Below are 20,000 nucleotides of genomic sequence, written 5' to 3'. Positions count from 1 at the left end.
AGAACAGTGATCGTGACTTTCCCTGAGCCTCGGTGACAATAAGCAGTGTGTTCCTCTTTTTGTAATAGTAATGCAATAACTGCTGAGTGCAAACTTCCTTATTTATAAATTGCATCAGACAACCTTCAGAACCAAAGTGTACTTGTGGTTAACACATTGTTTACTTCACTAAACAATGTGTCAATATATATATATATATATATATATATATATATATATATATATATATATATATATATATATATATATATATATATATATATATATATATATATAAAAGGCAAATACATCTGATTGACAAGAGCCGTGACACTGTTAACACAATATATATATATATATATATATATCCTCAAGAGTCAGTGAGACTTGAAAGTGTTGAAATATCAAACATGATTAATTTTTCACAGGGTTTTAATTTAGAAGGTTAAATGGAAACTTATACCTTCATGTTATTATCTTTAAATTATGTTATACTGCATTTACTGCCAAAAGCACATTGTAAGCTTCCTGTGTGAAAATGTTCCCAACAGGTACCATCAGAGGTGAGCTGTGGGACTCGGTCACTGTAACTGTTCATTGGACAGAGGCAGAGAGGGAAAGCTCTTAGGGAGAAAACGTAGATCAGGATTCTGCCTTCAACTCTTAATTCTCAGCAGAGACTGAAAGAAACTAACTAGAGATATGATGAATTAATCCTAAATAACTGTTAGGGTGATGAATATGAGATGATTGTGACACATGTGGCTGTATTTACTGTAACATCACAGACTGTACTATAACAACAGAGATTTTACTGCATCAGCAGAGATTTTATTAAAGCATCAGATATTTTGGTGGAATATAAAACAGCCAGGTACATTGTCTCTGAACATTTAATACGTTCAGTATCAATATTTTCACATCATGTTGAGAGAAAATGTGATTCAGCAATGTTACATATCTGCTGTTGTAATTTAGTCAAATATGAACATAATTTGTAGAACACAGAGTTGGTTCAAAGTGTAGAAGAACAATATCAAACAACATCTACAGTTTAAAGACAGAATGAACATTTCAAAAAGAAATAAGTTGTTGAACATTCTCAGAAACATTAATAGATGTGTATCATCAGCATAGAAGTGAAGAATAGCAAGTTTATAGTTAATATCTGCTGATTAAGCAAAGAAAAAATAAAAAAAGTACAACAAACTGGAACCTTGCAGCACATGTTAACCTGCTCAGTACAGAATCCAGATCCAAATCCAAACATCATTGTTTGTTTGTTGTCTCTCTGACTGGAGAGTAGGTTTGGTCTGGATCCATGTCGAATGCATCCAGACTCTGGTAGACGTGATCTTCACTCATGGAGACAGGAGGACGGTTGTCATAGTAGACAGGAGGACGGTTGTCATAGTAGACAGGAGGACGGTTCTCATAGTAGACAGGAGGACGGTTCTCATAGTAGACAGGAGGAGGGTTCTCATAGACGACAGATAACTGAAAATCAAACAGGAATAACATCAAACCTAAAATACAGCAGTAAGCAGTGTAACAGAACAGATATTGTGTTCTTCTTAGATAATTGTTTGCTGATATTTTAGTGATAACAACTCAACAGGTCAGAGGTCTAATAACAGTAATTATGATTTTATTTCATTATAGTTTTGTTCATATTAGTGAAGTAGTTGCAGACATGAGATTGTTTATAACTAACTACAAAAATAAAATGTCTGCCAACAGTTAGAGTTAACATGAGACATCCAGAGTTAAAGAAAGTCACCTCCATGTTTCTGCTGTCTGAAGTTTCTCTGGTGTTCAAACCAGAGTTCCTCCTCATCATCAGTTTGTAGACGAACAGCAGAACAACAGCAACCATCACAATAATCAGAGACATAGATGCAACCAGAGGCCAGAAGTAACCTGGAAGAGAGACACCGGAGACGGCTGGGAAGGAAGAGAGAGAGAGACATCTAGTGTATAGTTTAATAGACTGGGATCTTTTGTTTTGTATTGGAAGCTTAAAGGTTCTCTGTGGAGTTTTTGACCATAAGTAGCTTGTTTTTACATGTGGATCTACGTTGTGAACATGTGGTTGATGTGATACAATCCTACCAGTGGTTTCACATTATCTCACTGATCTACAGGATGCAGGAATGTGCCCAAAAACGCAGTAATGTACCAATAAAAGCAGGAGAGAAGAAGGCTGCAAGCAGTCCAGGATTTGAAATAATCAGTTTGCAAATATTTTATGACTGAGGGAACAAGCTCAGCACTTGTGTTGGACCTAAAGGACACACTCAGTGTTGAGAAAGTCATCCAGTTTCAGCACTGGCATCCCTCTTTAGCCTATTCACAGTTTATATACACAGTCTACTGCTGTGCACACGGTGTGCATGTGAACAAACAGTGTCAGGATGCTCTGTATTGAGTTATAATTCTACAAACTTCTTACAAAACATTGTAAATGTAAAAATGTATATCATAATGTCTCATGTATAATGACAGCGCTCATGTCTCTTTAATAGTCTGATGGTCACTTTAATGCTGTTCATTTCATATGATCCCTGACCATGTTGTTTATGTTAATTAGTGATTTATTATCATGCCTTCAGGATGTTATTTATGTTACAGTGCAGTGACAGCACTGTAACAGGGGCCGTCACACATTTCTTTAACTCACCATCTGTGTGTATTATGTCAGCAGTAGTAATGACAGAGATGTGCCTCAGAGCTATGAGGATTATATTTTGTTCATGTATACATCCTTGTACTGTTTATCATTGCATGATATTAATATTTACATTGTGTATTTCATGTCACATTGTTATGTTCAGCATTATTGTATAAGCTTAATCTCTGTATATGTTTACATTTGTTCCCTTTTGTGTAGTAACCACATCTGCAAAGGAGCATCCAAATGACCAGCAATAAATGAGTGGCATGCCAGTGATTGTGTTTGTGTCAATAACCGGATTAATTGACGTATTCACGCCATTACTGTTCTTACCGGACAACCTGTGAAGAGTGCAGTAATATATAGAACCAGCAATTAAGGGTTCTTTAAGTTATCCTACCTGAGGTCACATTTTTGGGATTCAGTAAACCAATACCTCTTTTACACTCAGCATGTTTTGGTGAGTAACACTGAATATAAATATAACCTTCAAAGTGTCAACATGCTCAATAATAACGGGCATTAATAACATCATCAGTATTTTCTGGTGATCAGCTGGTTAAAGAATGAAGGATGAAAGTGGAGATGTGAGAAAAACATGAATAAAGTGAATGAAGGAGTTTGTGTGATTTTAGAGAGGTTTATATGTGTGTCATCACCAAATAAAGTGACCAAAATATCAGAACATAAGAGCACTGAGCTGCTCTGAGTAATCAGACAGCAGACCACGAGAGATCCTGACACCATGATTTTAGAGCCACCATTGACTGTATATAAATATGGACGACGTGTCTCCACTTCCTGCTGCTATTCAAAGTTTTTTCATCAGTTGGAGGATGTGTTGTTCCACATACAGCTGTATCTTTCTAATAACTCTGACCTTAGCGCTCCTCTCACTGCCATTAATTACATCCCACCAATCAAATTCTAGCTGCAACTTTGGTTGTTTGATTATATCTTGTCATTTCCATATTTCTATGATTCTATGATTTTAGACAAAAACAAGAAGAAATCCATTATAATGTTTCTTTAAACATTCATATGCACTTACCAGAAGGTACATAAATGAAACATTTTTCATGATTTTCATTATAAAACTCACCATCTACAACAATGATCGGGAACCAGTCGAATGAATCTGGAGACAAAGCTCTGCCGTAACCACACTTGTACCGTCCTGTGTCCGACTTCTCCAGCTGTGTGATGGTCACATACAGTCCAGATGTAGATCCTTCTCTATATTCAATAATGTATCTGCCTCTCTGAGCTCTGTTCTCTGCTGTTTCAACCAGGATGTCTTCTTCTTTTTTACATTCATCCTTACAGAAGAACTTCCTGCTTCCATAGACAGCAGCATTGCATACACGAGTGACACTTCCTCCCTCAGTTCCTGCAGGGATGAAATGAGTTTTTACCCCCAACGGTGCTTCTGAAAAGATGAACAATCAACAGTTAGTGTCTGTACTTCCTGTAAGATGCTGTATTATTGTCACTAAATGGTGCTTCTGAAAAGATGTAACCACATCTGCAAAGGAGCATCCAAATGACCAGCAATAAATGAGTGGCATGCCAGTGATTGTGTTTGAGTCAATAACCGGATTAATTGATGTATTCATGCCATTACTGTTCTTACCGGACAACCTGTGAAGAGTGCAGTAATATATAGAACCAGCAATTAAGGGTTCATTAAGTTATCCTACCTGAGGTCACATTTTTGGGATTCAGTAAACCAATACCTCTTTTACACTCAGCATGTTTTGGTGAGTAACACTGAATATAAATATAACCTGTTTACAAGAAAACTGCACAGGGAACCTTTATCTAACATGAGATCTTCCTGTTGAACTAAACCCTCAAAGACTTTGGTCTGGATGTTTGTTGACTTGTCATGTGTTTACATCACATGTTAATAATCATCTTACATCATGAGAAATGTAGGATGTGTTTAAACATTAAGCACGATTATAATAAGGAAGTATATAGTTCTAGGTGCTGAAACACATGTTAGACAATCTTGTTATTCTTGTAAGAAAAATATTTGACTGTTTTAAGAGGACGTTTAGTTGCAGAGAGACAGTGATGGACAGATGGACAGACATGAACTGTCCTGTACCTGCAAACTTCTCTGTGGTTTCAGGGAAAGATGATGAAGGTGTGAAGCTTCCTGAACTGGAGATTAAACTCTGTGTTGTTGCTGGTGTGGAGGCTGATGGGACTGATGTTGGAAAAGGTCGGAGAGTCCAGTTTGGTTCTTCAGTGGTTGGATCTGTGAACACTGAAAACACAATGAAACTATCAGATACTGAATCAATAAAGCAGAGGAATGAGATGCTGCTCTAGAAAGAAAGATCATATTGAAACATCGACCACATACACAAGAAAAATACAGCATTAAATATGTTAATGAAGTAAATGATTAAGAACATTTGAAGGTGGTTTGTTCTACTAATCACAACTTATACCACTGTCAATTTATTTTTTGTTACAAACAAGTAAGAAAATAACATCACTGAACAGAAGGTGGACAGAAAATTAAATATAAAATTCACCTTTTACAGCAAAGATCGAAAACTGTGACGGCAGCTGTATCATCCTGTTTACATGTTGTTTTATTGGGGCTGTCAAAATGAACGTGTTAACGCAAATTCATCTTATAGCTCATCAACAGTGTTTTTGTTTTATTAATGTGTGATCAACGCACACACGTTGTGTTTGACCCTTGCCCCCGCCTGTAGTTTGGACATAAGGAAGCGATGCAGCAGTAATGTTTCAATCAACAAGTAGAAAAATTCAGCTCCAAAGCCCAGCAGATGTTCATCCACAAGACCAAAGTTATTTATATTATGGACTAGGTTGAGTCTCAAATACCAATCACTCTACAAAGACAGACGACACTAGGTGTGTGTATGTGTGTGTTTGTGTGAAGAAGTGCGTGAATGTAACTAGTAACTGATATCATAACTAACAGCAGATTCTTTTTATTGGGTCAATAATAATAAACATACATTTGCATAAAGCAGCATATGTTTCCACTCTCATGTTAATAAGAGTATTAAAAACTTGAGAAAATATTCTTTTAAAGTACATTTAGAAAAACTTTAAAAATGTATTTGCAATAAATTGCAATTACATATTTGAATCGATTGACAGCCCTAATTTTCATATTATTTTTTTGGCCATGTTTTCCTTTCTTGGACAGTTGGTGGCAGAGAGGCCAACAGGAAACATGGGGAGAGAGAGACATGGGTATGACATGCAACAAAGGTCCCTTGCTGGACTCTAACCAGGGACGTTGTGGGTATATGATGTGCTGGAACCACTCGGCTATGAGGACGCTCCCACTTTGTGTTAACATTTGATTATATTTCTCAGTCTGTGTACGACAGTATAAATAAACTGAGCTGACTGTTCATACTGACCATTAGAAGATCCCTTCATAATGTTTACAATGGAAGTGATGGAGGACTAAACCCACAGTCCTCCTTCTGTGGAAACATGGATTTAAAAGTTGATCTGAAGCTAATATGAAGCTTCAGTCAAATCTTCATCTTCTATGTTTCAACGTTACAGTGTTTTCAGTAGCAAAGTCTTTGTGTTACTATACTTCCACCACAGCTCAACAGGGAAACACTAAGAGGGAATCTGATGCTATAAAGACAGTAAATGTGTCAGATATCACTTGATATGAATAACTCAGACTGATGAAGCTCAATAGAAGCTGATCAGCTACTTTAAATGACTGTGTGGAAACACTGTGATACAGTCCTCCATCACTGAACACTGGAAGCACAATTGAAGATCTTTTAATAGTCAGTATGAACAGGAGGAATGATTACAGAGAGGAAAACCTCTTTACTGTTCATATGGACACCTGACTGCTGCTTAACACACATTGGGAAAACTGGGAACACTGGGAACACTGGGAACTGTCCTTTAAAGGATAACTGAATCATGACTTACCTTTGTAACAAATAAATGGTCTGTTCCGGTCACAGGTCCAGTCCCCCCAACGTCCAGAACGGTCGAATTTCATTACCACACAAGCCTCCTTCTTCTCAGCGTTGTTGTTAGGTTCTCCTGAGGCCCAGTACCTAAAGGAGGAGTTACTTCCATCAGACCACTTCCAGTCTCTGAAGAGGCCGATCCAGACAGATTGTCCATCAGTTAGATTCTTCACCTCCTGGTTCTCTGCTTCATTTCTCACAGTGGCCAGGTCTGTGTAGTATGTTCTGCAGTAGCTCTGGGCCTCAGTCCAATTCATGGTAGTATTGATGAGGATAAATTTCACATCTGACCCTGAAAATAGACCATAGTGAAAATCTGTGTTTCCTGTCTGTCACTTTACATGAGTGAAAAAAGATGAATGCCACAGTTTCTGTAACATTTTTGTGTCATTATGAATCCACTGAGAACTGCTCCAATAAAGCAGGCCCGAAGCCCTCTTGATTTTAAGGGGTGTAATAATTTTAATGTAATGTGTTAAATATAGATGAGTCATCATTTAATTCATTTGTGTGATAAAAACAACACATTTTATGGGCTCTTTGGAGTGCTCTCTCCTTATTGCTCAAGCCAGAAATCAACAAAACATTGGGGAAACACTGATTATACTTGCTTGCATTAAAATGGCTGAGCTACTATGTGGACCACAGGTGGCTAACAACTTTAAGACTGTACCACTGCCCAACAACACAGTGAAAAAGAGAATCGACAGAATGGAAGGAAACGTTGAGAACACACTCGTCAAAAAAATCAAGACAGGCCCGTTTTCAATCCAGCTGGATGAAACTACCACTGTGGCAGAGGAGGAAATTCTCATTGTATATGTACAGTACATTGAGGAAACCCAGCTGAAACAAGACATTCTTATGTCTGTTAATCTCACAGCCACAACAAGAGGAGAGGACATTTTCAGTGTAGCTGATACGTACTTCACAAAGCACAATATTCCCTATAAGAATTTAGTTGCATGCTGCACAGATGGAGCCGCTACAATGATGAAGAAAAATAAAGGCTTGTAATGGGAATTCCTATTATTTATCTTCTGTCATACTCAATCATAAGCATTCACTCTCTTAAAGATTACCTTGTGCCAAATGAGTAAGGAGAAGGCGCCCCAATGCTTAGTGTTTCACATACATATGAACATGGAGGCACACATTCATCCTTATAGGCACATCAGAGCCACTTTGCCTCCTTTTCTTACCCCTTTGACTGAGACAGTGACCTGTGTTAATGTTGGAGCTCAATGAGTCAACAGGCTTTATAGAAACTGGCTTCATGACTCTGCTTCACACCTTGAAATGAATGCAGGGATCACACTGATGGAACTGACTATTTCAGCCCAAATCTGGAGGAAACTGAACAGTAACTGGAAAAGAACGGACCGTTAGTGATAACTCTCACCTCTCACAGAAGAGCAGACTGCCTGACGGGTTCGGTCACAACGAAGATCGTTCCATACTCCAGGATCATACATCTCTGTGCAGTATTCAACACTCCCAGAGCTTGGTTCACCTTCGGCCCAATTTGTGAACTCAACCTCTGCATCTCTGTCTGACCACCTCCAGCTGTTCACGTCATGGTACAGTCCTATCCAGGCCGTCTGAAAGCAAGATTTTGTTATACAACATTTGTCTTTGCTTAGCTTAAAGATACTTTGCATAACATTTTCATTCACATTAATTATACGAGTAGATTTCATCTAAAGTGACACATACAGCAAACTGTACATTATTACATAATAATAAACTTTAAATTCTTCTTTCTTGTTTAAATGATTTGCTGTCTTCTGTTTTCAATGGTCAATAAATTTGAGCTGTTTTTTGTACATGAAAGGAGTTATATGAAAAAGCCTTATTAGTCTTATTCATAGTCATATTACTACAAAATAAATTAAAATCATTTTTGTCCATTTTCATGATATTTACACATATTTCACATTTAGCTTTCTGTTATTGCTCCCATATGAAGTCCCACTTAAAACAAAGTCATTGGGTCATATTTACCAAGAAAGTGGAACATTTGTACTAAAATGTTCATCATAGTCTGAAGAAAATGTACTAAAGCAGCAGCTCAGTGTGTGTGACACCTCTCACTTACAGACTGTCATTGTCATAAATGCTAATTTAACAGATACAGAGTGAACAGTAGGGAAAAGTGAATTCACCGCCTGGCCGTCTTCATCGAGGACCATTTTGTTTAAATCCATCATGTCTGTCAGGGTCTTCACATCCTCCATGTCGTCTATCGTGGCCAGGTCTGTGTATTTGTCTCTGCAGTAACTCTGCGCTTCAGTCATGTTCTTCACCTCATAAACAAAGTGGTACTGATGCTGAACGTGTGACGAGACGACACACAGCACTGTGATGACAGACATGCACATTGATTAAACACAACCTGAAAATAACATTACATTTCAGTGTATTCAGGTGTGTCATTACTTTTGTCAGTAAAAGGTTTTTGATGTGAACATAAAAAACTCCAACTATCATTTTGTATTTAGTGTGTCAGTTAATAGAAAAGCACTGTAAAACTAAAGTCATTGTATTGTAGCCGACAGCGTCAGTTCGACTCAGAACATCAGAGTAAATTGGACCAGGTTTGATACAGAGACTGACATCGTCTCTCTCTTGGACAAACAAAGATCCATTAACATTCCATGGAGCAACCCAAAGTGACAAGAACTACATGAAAGTAACATAAGACAGATTTTGGTGTCTCCTTTAGACGTCATAACTTATCGGAGAGACTTCACTCCCTTTTCTACCATCAGATCAGAGTCACACAGACCACTGTCATTAAAGACTGTGTGAAGTGAATTCAGACATTTTCTTCTCAACATATTAAATAAGTCATGAATGTATTTCTAAAAAAGGTGTAAAAAGCATTTCAACCATTTAGATTTGAATTGTGGAGCTAGGCTTCACAAACTGTGTTTCAAGATTTCTGTGTCTGGATTTAATGGGCGGGTCTGAAAATCCTGTTATTAGCATAAATCCGCCCTGCTGCTGTAGAGGTATAAATACATTCAGCGCACACTACTACTACAGTCTACAGTTAGCCACCGAGTTAGCAGCAGGTGGGGAGTTCCGGTCCTCTGAAATAAGGCCAACGCGGAAGTAACTTAAAACTGCATTCTATCAAAAGGCCACCAGGGGGCGACCGTTTTGGTGTGAAAAGGACTTCTAACCTCAATAAACGTTTTCAAAATGTGTTTATGGTCTCAATCGCTAGTTTAAAGCCTTCTTCAATGCAGTATGATGTTCATTTGGGACATTTTGGCCTCCCTGATTTTATATGTGACGATAAAGCAGGGTATGCATTAGGGCGTGGCTACGTCGTGATTGACAGGTTGATTGGTTCACAGGTTCAGGAGATACGTCCATACTACACCACTACACTCCTGTCATCCATTCAGGGTCCCAGGAGCCCTCCACTACATATACACAAAGCCTTTTATTCCCTTTACCAGTGGTTCCCAAAGTGGGAAGGGGGGCGCAGAGCCATTGCAGGAGGAGCGTGGTACGGCTACAGGGCTAAATGAATGAGGCATGCTTAGACACTGCTATCAAAACATAGACAAGTTTTTGACTGGGCTCCCACGTAAACATAAAGCCATACCTCTCAAGTCTCACGCATTGACTGTGAGACACAGACATTTCAAGCAGTTCACACGCTCACACGCCACACCTATCATTTCTCACGCTGAGATCCCACCGCACAGAAATGAATATATTATATACAGAATGTAATCCATACATCCCAACTCTCCCGCATATTGATTGCGGCTCCCTGACGCCCGTAAATGAGATCCAATCTCCCGGAATCTGGAGAGAACGAGCATGAGCGCGCGCTAGAGAGTGACTGTGCGCACGTGTGTGTTTGTGTGACAATCAATGCAGCGTGTGTGAGAGCCCAGAGTCCTTATAGCTCTGTGTTGCTGCTTATTAGACAGCAACCCCCCCCGGAACGGACCTCGTCTGTGTAATCTCAAACCAAACTTTTCATGAAACTTGAGAGCACTGAATATTGAATACTAACAAAGTTTTAAAAAACCTGTTACTTTGAAAATAATTACAGTTAAGGTGGTTTGTTCATTATTGCAGTTTATTGCAGATTAGTTTTATTTGTTTAAAAAAAGATGCAGTTTGTATTAATTACAGTGTGTGAAATAAACTGCAATGGAGTTTGAAATCAAAATAATTTTTGTGTACGGGTGGGGCGCGAACATTTTATCATCAACCAAAGGGGGGCCCAGCAGAGAAAGTTTGGGAACCACTGCCCTATACCATATAGACACTGACCACAGAATGACTGCAACAAGAAACACTTGTTATTTTATAAGATTTGTTCTCTGGTTTTATTTATATAATCTGCTGCTACCTGCATGTTTGCACTATTGTATGTTGTATAATTTGTATGTTTTTAATGGTGTATTGTACTATGTATAGTGTTTGTACTTTTGCTGTACTTTGGGAGAAGCCTAAGACAAATCTCCACTAAAGTGGACAATAAAGTCAATCAATCAGTATATTTTGTTAAATGAGATCACATTTAGTTTAGTTAAATTCAAAGATTAGATTATAGAGATGTTGCAGCAGCAAATAGTAACAGAATCATTTAGAGAACAACAGAATAACTAATTAACATGACAGCAACATAAAAACTTAAGTGATAGAAATGTGACATTTGTTAAAATGTCCACAATGAATGTCCAGAAGCAGTGTGTGCTGCAGCTTTACAGACACAGTCAGGTAATCAGTCCTCACCTGATAAGAAGCAGAAGAACAGAACCTGGTGGATATTCATTCTGAGTTTGATCCTGATGCAGAAAATCATCAAACTGTCAGAGAACTGCCTCAATATGTCTGTCTGATCAATCAGGAAGATGGAGACGCTTTAAGATAACATTACTTCCTCTTCCTCTCTTCCTCTTCCTCTCTCTCTCTCTATCTGTCTCTCTCTCTCTTTTAATTGGGCAAGTTGTAACTGTTCCTTCAGGTCAGCTAGTACTGGTCATGCTTCATGTTATCCAGAGACACAGAGAGTGGAAACAGCTGATCAGATGTGTGACTTAAACATTCACTGCATCATTATTTCAATAGATGTGTTTTTATCACCCATTTTATGCATAAAGTTCACTTCAAGTGAGCAAAAAAGAGAAGAAGAAGAAAAGAGTGTGTTCCGCTTTCTTTGCTGATTGTAAAACTTCCTTATTTCTAGAATGGACCAAACTGTCCTGGTGGTTGGCACATTGTTATTTCTAAATTAAGAAACATATGATGAAACACTGCAGTGAAGCTGAATGACCAATGATCTGTATGTTCAGTGATGGTTGACCAAAAGCTGCAGCAGAGTGACTTTATCTCTTTCCAATCACCACAGTAACACCAAGGCCAACAGATCAGTGAGGAGACTGATAAATATGATGATCACTTCTCCAGATCCTCTGTGCTGCAAAGCTGCTGTGCTGATCCACTTTTGGCGCTTTTCCACTACACAGTTCCAGCACGACTCGCCTCGGTACGGTTCCAGGAACCTTTTCCATTACAAAAAAGTACCTACTCAACGTGGGCGGGGTCGTCATAGCACGGCTCTGCGAAACTGCCATGACTTTGTTTTATACGCAACACAAACACATAAACAATGGAGGACATTGAGGCGATGGTGTACTTGCTGCTGTTTGTGGCTTTTTGTCACACATTAAGCATGAAAATGTAGCCGTATGGCTGTAACGCTGTTGACGGTATTTAAAAATGCCGGGTTTATGTGGGACGGCTCAGGACTCTTCCAGCAACAACTCTTCTGAGCAATCAGCGACCGGCAGTCTGGTGACGTCATATTTAGTATCGGCTTGGCTCGCTTGGAACCTCACCAGAGCAGGTACTAAAAAAGTACCAGGTACCAGGTACTTTCCCTAGTGGAAATGCAAAAAAAACCGAGGCGAGGTGAGTCGTGCTGGAACTGTGTAGTGGAAAAGAGCCATTTGACTTGCTGTGTGTCTGTGGTCACCTGACTTCCTGCTTCAATAACTTTAGATGAGAACTGACAATGTAATTGCAGATGCCCTATCACGGGCACCTGTGGACCCTTAGTCTATTTATTTATGCTGTGTCTCATTTCCATGCTCTCCTCTGCTCATCTCTCAGCTCTTCATCCCCTTAAAATGCTCTTTTGGTACCAAGGCTGCTGGGTTGGTGAGGATGGAGGGATGTGCTGGAGGATGCAGCCTGGAGGGAGTGCAGTACTGCCCATCAGCTATTGGTAATGTATTAACTATGACAGATTGGGACATATTCACAACTATTTTATGTATAACACGAGGTGGAACCTCGTTCTTATGGAGGGGGGTTTTACGACCCCTCCCTTTCTGCTAGCATCATGCAGCTGATTACTTCCTGCAGGAGTTGGCAGTTAGGGAGGGTCGTTAGGGCAAGGTGCTGACACCTGGCTAGGCCTCTACCCAAGGTGATAAATGAGATAAAATCTCATTGTTGCTGTCTCTCTCTCTCTCTCTCTCTCCTAGGCTCCACGCCGCTACAGGTTCTGGGTTCTTTTTGGCGTTTTCCTTTTACACTCAACAGCAGCACACACATCTCACTCATCCATACACTACATTCACAACTGATGCCACTACTCTCCACACCTCATGCTTTTTTGTAGATATGATTGTTTAAGTTATAATAAAACATTTTCATTTGGCACTTTCAATCTTGACTTGTCTCCCCTCCTCGTCACATATGTTGAGCCAGTTTGGGACAAGTGGGGGCTCGTCTGGGATCCAGTATGAGGATTAAAATAGCTTAAATTTGGTCTGTACTGGTAAATTGGCCCGGTTTAGGTTGGTGTGTGCTTCCTCCTCTTGCAGACAATTGTCTTTGGGTAAAGTTATAATAAAACATTTTCATTTGGCACTTTCAATCTTGACTTGTCTCCCCTCCTTGTCACATATGTTGAGCCAGTTTGTGACAACAAGTTGTAACTGTTCCTTCATGTCAGCTAGTACTGGTCATGCTTCATGCTATCCAGAGACACAGAGAGTGGAAACAGCTGATCAGATGTGTGACTTAAACATTCACTGCATCATTATTTCAACACATGTGTTTCTGTCACTCATTTTATGCATAAAGTTCACTTCAAGTAAGCAAAAAAGAGAATAAGAAGAAAAGAGTGTGTTCCGCTTTCTTTGCTGATTGCAAACTTCCTTATTTCTAGAATGGGTCAGATAACCATCAGAAACAAACTGTCCTGGTGGTTGGCACATTGTTATTTTTAAATTAAGAAACATATGATGAAACGCTGCAGTGAAGCTGAATGACCAATGATCTGTATGTTCAGTGATGGTTGACCAAAAGCTGCAGCAGAGTGACTTTATCTCTTTCCAATCACCACAGTAACACCAAGGCCAACAGATCAGTGAGGAGACTGATAAATATGATGATCACTTCTCCAGATCCTCTGTGCTGCAAAGCTGCTGTGCTGATCCACTTTGACCTGCTGTGTGTCTGTGGTCACCTGACTTCCTGCTTCAATAAACGGTCTGTTAATTGAATTTCAAAGTAAAGCTGACGTTGACTCAACCAGCCTGTCTGAGTGTCTGCATCAGGGTTCTGCTTCCTGTTGCTTTAACTGGTTTGTTACAGTACAAACTGGACAAATGTGGATGATCAACATGTCTGCCTTTAAAATGGAATGATAAAAACTTATATTAATTGTATGATTTAAGTGGTCAGTGTTCAGAATTAATCAATTCCTTTAACTTTATAAGTTTCCCATAATTATCACATCATGATTACAGGCCAGAAAACATGTGATGTCAAACAGGTAAAGGTACAAAGATGAGCAGGTCAGATTAAGAAGCTGCAGCATTCGAAACCATTTGAATCAAATGTTGAAGCTCTCTGTGTGTAAGTGTATTTTTCTATTCTACCAGTAGGAGGCACCAGAGTCAGTCACCACTTTGTTACAGTCAGCATGCTCACTGATATACTCACTGGTCGAGCTAAGTTACCGTGGTTACTCATCTTCAATGTTCACAGTGAATTAATCTACATTTATCTGACATTTGTTAAAATGTCCACAATGAATGTCCAGAAGCAGTGTGTGCTGCAGCTTTACAGACACAGTCAGGTAATCAGTCCTCACCTGATAAGAAGCAGAAGAACAGAACCTGGTGGATATTCATTCTGAGTTTGATCCTGATGCAGAAAATCATCAAACTGTCAGAGAACTGCCTCAATATGTCTGTCTGATCAATCAGGAAGATGAAGACGCTTTAACTTAACATTACTTCCTCTTTCTCTCTTCCTCTTCCTCTCTCTCTCTTTTAATTGGGCAAGTTGTAACTGTTCCTTCATGTCAGCTAGTACTGGTCATGCTTCATGCTATCCAGAGACACAGAGAGTGGAAACAGCTGATCAGATGTGTGACTTAAACATTCACTGCATCATTATTTCAATAAATGTGTTTTTATCACCCATTTTATGCATAAAGTTCACTTCAAGTGAGCAAAAAAGAGAAGAAGAAGAAAAGAGTGTGTTCCGCTTTCTTTGCTGACTGCAAACTTCCTTATTTCTAGAATGGGTCAGATAACCATCAGAAACAAACTGTCCTGGTGGTTGGCACACCTCTGTGCTGTGAAGCTGCTGTGCTGATCCACTTTGACCTGCTGTGTGTCTGTGGTCACCTGACTTCCTGCTTCAATAAACGGTCTGTTAATTGAATTTCAAAGTAAAACTGACTTTGACTCAACCAGCCTGTCTGAGTGTCTGCATCAGGGTTCTGCTTCCTGTTGCTTTAACTGGTTTGTTACAGTACAAACTGGACAAATGTGGACGATCAACATGTCTGCCTTTAAAATGGAATGATAAAAACTTATATTAATTGTATGATTTAAGTGTTCAGTGTTCAGAATTAATTAATTCCTTTAACTTTTTAAGTTTCCCATAATTATCACAATATGATTACAGGCCAGAAAACATGTGATGTCAAACAGGTAAAGGTACAAAGATGAGCAGGTCAGATTAAGAAGCTGCAGCATTCAAAACAATTGGAATCAAATGTTGAAGCTCTCTGTGTGTAAGTTTCTTTTTCATTACTACCACTAGGAGGCACCAGAGTCAGTCACCACTTTGTTACAGTCAGCATGCTCACTGATATACTCACTGGTTGAGCTAAATTACCCTGGTTACCCATCTTCAATGTTCGGAGTGAATTAATCTACATTTATATATGTCTCTGCAGTGGGAGGGGGAGGTCAGGGTGGATTGGGGGGGGGGGGGGGGGGGGGTACAAGCTGCAGGACTCTGACAGTAGAGACCCAGGTTCATATCCTGAGTCCTGTGTGTGTTCAGGTTTGGTTCAGGTTAGTGAAAGATGCTACTGTGGCTTCAATGTTCAGAAACACGTCGTAACGGATTTAATGAGCAATTACATAATTTGTATTCATTTTTTATTGGGTGCCAGCCAGAAATTATTATTATAGTCACACAAAGAAAAACAACACAAAGGGTGATAAACCTAAATGTAAACACACTAGTTCATACAACCTTAAAATAAATTATTGGACGAACTCAAACATCACCACTTTGTTTCACAGTTGTTCAGAAATGTATTAACATTAAACCCAAGATACTTTCAACTTCCCAATAAACAAAACCATTTCCACTTTGATGATATTAAGAGTTCATTTTCCAGTTCATAAATGAAACAAAAACAGTCTCTGAGTTCATTTCTCACGTCAATAAACAACATAAAGTAGTTCATTAGCAAACATAAAATAGTCATGTTTGAACCCCCATACCATGTGACGTCACAGCCGTATCTCCCGTTTTGGTGAGGAGATGAACAGTAAACTTCCTGTAAAACTCTCCAACTTTCATAAACAGTTACTCTTAAGCTGGTCCTTGGTATACAAACATATTTTTTCTCCTCACAAATACTTTATATGGAATAACCAGGATATATATTTCAAACGTAAATCATTATTTTTAAAGTAATGGGTTTATAATGGCATACTTCTTGTCTATCAGTTGTTTAACAAGGAGGGTCGATTGTTTACTTATAATGAATTTTCATCAGAGTATAAAATTCCTGTGCTCCCTAGAGAATTTGCCATTGTCTTTGATGCTATTCCATCAGGTATTACAACTTTGTTTTCTTTTACAACCAGACTATCACCAATTATTACTCTTCAAACTACTCAAACATACTTATACATCGGGAATTCAGATCCTTTTTTGAGTGTTAATACTAATAGTAAATGTATAAGGGAACTAATCCAGAGGGATATAATTTGTAGGAGCCATTTCTATGTCAATGTGTGGAAGGTACCAAATTGGGCCAGTAGGTGTCCTCGTGGTGTTGGGTGTACATTTCTGTATAGGTGGGAACTTTCTGACAGGTGTCAGGTGTTGCTAGACAGAGGAGCACACAGTTTTTCGACCGCTCCGGTCTCCGTCACGTTTGTCTTGTTGTCTGTGGCACAGCTGAATGAACTTTATATGCACTGGCAATGGATACTTGCATGTCATTGAATATCCTGGAAACTGTGAGAAATAAAATACGCATCAAATCAAGAAGGAAATCAGCAAGCTGTTTGATGGGGATCCTCTTCAATACATTTCCTTTAAGCGAGCATTTGAGCAAGGAGTGGAGGAGAAGGTCAGCAGAGGTGATTGCTTGTATTATCTCGAACAGTTCACCAGAGGGCAGCCAAGGGAACTGGTTCGGAGCTGCCAGCATATGGCTCCAGTTGCTTTGCTCAAGCAAAACGGCTGCTTCAAGAACACTTTGGCAATGAGTACAAGATCGCCACTGCATACATTGAAAAGATGTTGGCTTGGACTGCAATAAAGGCAGAAGATGTAAATGCATTACAAGCTTACTCTCTTTTTCTGCGTTCTTGTTGTAATGTTATGGATAAGCTGCATTACATGAGGGAATTGGACATTCCAAGTACCATGAGAGCTGTCATGTCTAAGCTGCCATTTAAGCTGAGAGAGCGATGGAGGACTGTTGCACATGACATACTGGAAGCATCTGAACATAGAGCTGTTTTCAAGGATCTGGTTGCGTTCATTGAAAAACATGTCCGAATACTATCTGACCCTCTATTTGGTGACATTCGGGATGCACCTTCTGGACCATCTACTTCTAAGGTCAGCAATAGGATGAAGTCACAACCAGTGAGTAAGATGAGAGGAAACAGTTTTGCTACCACCATTGCACCAGTGCAATCAGTTGAGAACTCCAGAGGCTTAAAGGTAGATTCACTTGCACATGGCTCTGTAGTGAAGTCAACTTGTGTGTTTTGTTATGGAAGTCACTTATTGGAAGGATGTCAGCAGTTTGAAAGGAAGAAACATAGAGACAAAATAAGCTTTCTAATGGAAAAGGAGCTTTGCTTCGGCTGTCTAGGTGCTGGGCACAGGAGTCAAGACTGTGACAAGCGTTTGACCTGCAGAGTTTGTAGTCAAACCCACCCCAGTGTGCTTCATATTGACAAAAGGGACAGAGGTAACACAAACAGAAAGTATTCAAAGGAGCCTGTATGCAACATCACAGCATCTCATAAAACTTGTGGTCATACAGGGGCTGGAGACGATCGCTGTCTTCTTTCCATTCTCCCAGTCCAAGTTAAATCCATCAAGGGAGACCGTATCATAAACACGTATGCATTTTTGGATCCTGGCAGTACAGCCACCTTTTGTTCAGAACATCTTATGCAAAGGCTCAATCTTGCTGGTAGGCGAACCAATTTTCTCCTACAAACTATGGGACAGGAAAGGGTTTTCCCAGCATATTCACTATCTGGCGTGGAAATAGCTGGTTTGGATACTAACCTTTTCTATAAACTTCCTGAAGTACTCACCCAGAGGAAGATGCCTGTAAACATGGACAACATTGTGACAGAAGAGGATCTGGCAAAGTGGTCCTACCTTGCAAAGGTAAAAATTCCCAGCATAAAGGCTAATGTGGATTTGTTGATTGGAAGCAACGCTCCCAAGATGTTGGAACCTTGGGAGGTCGTAAATAGCCAAGGGGAAGGCCCGTATGCTATAAGAACAGCACTGGGATGGGTTATTAATGGCCCTTTGCAAGGAAACGGCAGCAGCTTGGAAGCTGAGGTCCCGTCAGTGGTTGTCAACAGGATTTCTGTGAGCAGACTGGAAAAAATGCTGAGTGAGCAGTACAACCATGACTTTAATGAGAGAGCTACAGAGGAAAAGGGGCTCTCAAGGGAGGACATGAGGTTCATGGAGATTGCTGAAAAGTCTGCAACGCTCAGAGAGGGTCATTACAGCTTGAAGTTGCCCTTTAAGAAGGATGATGTGTCTCTGCCCAACAACTTTTCTGTCGTGAAACAAAGGTTACTTGGTCTGAAAAGGAAGTTCCTAAGAAATGAGCAGTTTTATGAGGAGTATAAAATATGCCTCAACAGGATCTCGACTATCAGAGGAGCCACTAGAACTGCACAATGGCGGTATGTGAGCTCTAAGGAAAATCCTGCTGATGTTGCATCCAGAGGAATGAGAGTTGGAGATTTCATTCATGACCATGGGTGGATTGAGGGTCCAAAGTTCTTGTATGAACCAGAAGAAGACTGGTCAGCAAACATGGTAGAGACTGCGATAGCAGCAGATGACATTGAGGTCAAGAAGGAAGCCATGGTGAATGTCATCAATGTGGAGGGTTCACCTGATGCCACTGGGCGGCTAATGGCCTACTTCTCAAGTTGGATGAAGCTCAAGGTATCTGTTGCCTGGTTCCTTGAGCTGAAAGGCATTTTGCTGGGAAGATGTCGCAGGAAGAGTGAGGCAGAGGCATCCAATACCAGCAAGCTAAGATCAGACAGGCCAAAGGGACAAGCTTTGTCAGCGAAGGATCTTTTGGAGGCCGAGCTTGCCATCATTCAGTACTGCCAGCAACAAAGATTTGGAGAAGAGATTGCTGCGCTGTCATCTGGGAAAGCTACTGTGAGCAGACACAGTGTTCTCTACAGGTTGGACCCATATTTGGATAATGGGCTTCTGAGAGTTGGAGGACGGTTGACTAAGGGCTCTCTGCCAGAAGAAACTAAGCATCCACTTCTCCTCTCCAAGGATCAACATGTTGCTACTCTCATCCTAAGGCACATTCACAGGCAGCTTGGCCATAGTGGGCGCAATCACACGCTGTCCACACTGAGAAGGAATTACTGGGTCACAAGTGCCAACTCAGCGGTGAGAAAGGTCATAACAGAGTGTGGTTTCTGCAGGAGGTATAATGGAAGAATGGGGGAGCAAAAAATGGCAGATTTGCCAAAGGAAAGGATTCTTCCTGATTATCCACCATTTACCAACGT

The 20,000-nt window shown here is 39.9% G+C and overlaps 1 protein-coding gene across 1 annotated transcript; it reads right to left on the bottom strand.

Annotated features, from left to right (window-relative positions):
* Window positions 1-994: 994 nt before the first annotated feature.
* Window positions 995-17,745, bottom strand: LOC133987778 (uncharacterized). The gene is made up of 8 exons (XM_062427219.1): window positions 17,616-17,745; window positions 8,823-9,016; window positions 8,060-8,258; window positions 6,614-6,949; window positions 4,767-4,919; window positions 3,756-4,082; window positions 1,760-1,923; window positions 995-1,476 (listed from the first exon to the last, which is right to left on the bottom strand). The coding sequence occupies exons 1-8, from the start codon at window positions 17,743-17,745 to the stop codon at window positions 1,249-1,251; spliced, it is 1,731 nt and encodes a 576-aa protein (XP_062283203.1). The 3' UTR covers window positions 995-1,248.
* Between the last annotated feature and the right edge of the window lie 2,255 nt (window positions 17,746-20,000).

The sequence above is a fragment of the Scomber scombrus genome, chromosome 10 (assembly GCF_963691925.1).
Source record: "Scomber scombrus chromosome 10, fScoSco1.1, whole genome shotgun sequence".
NCBI classification, from domain to species: Eukaryota; Metazoa; Chordata; class Actinopteri; order Scombriformes; family Scombridae; genus Scomber; species Scomber scombrus.
This window is presented reverse-complemented; position numbering and strand designations above follow the sequence as displayed.

Coding starts and splice junctions, on each gene's coding strand:
- LOC133987778 (XM_062427219.1), bottom strand. CDS start 17,745: ATGTTTTTCAATGAACGCAACCAGATCCTTGAAAACAGCTCTATGTTC. Junction 8,259..8,822: donor TCGATGAAGACGGCCAGGCG/GTGAATTCACTT, acceptor TCTTGCTTTCAG/ACGGCCTGGATAGGACTGTA. Junction 4,920..6,613: donor ACCATTTATTTGTTACAAAG/GTAAGTCATGAT, acceptor CAGTGTTCACAG/ATCCAACCACTGAAGAACCA.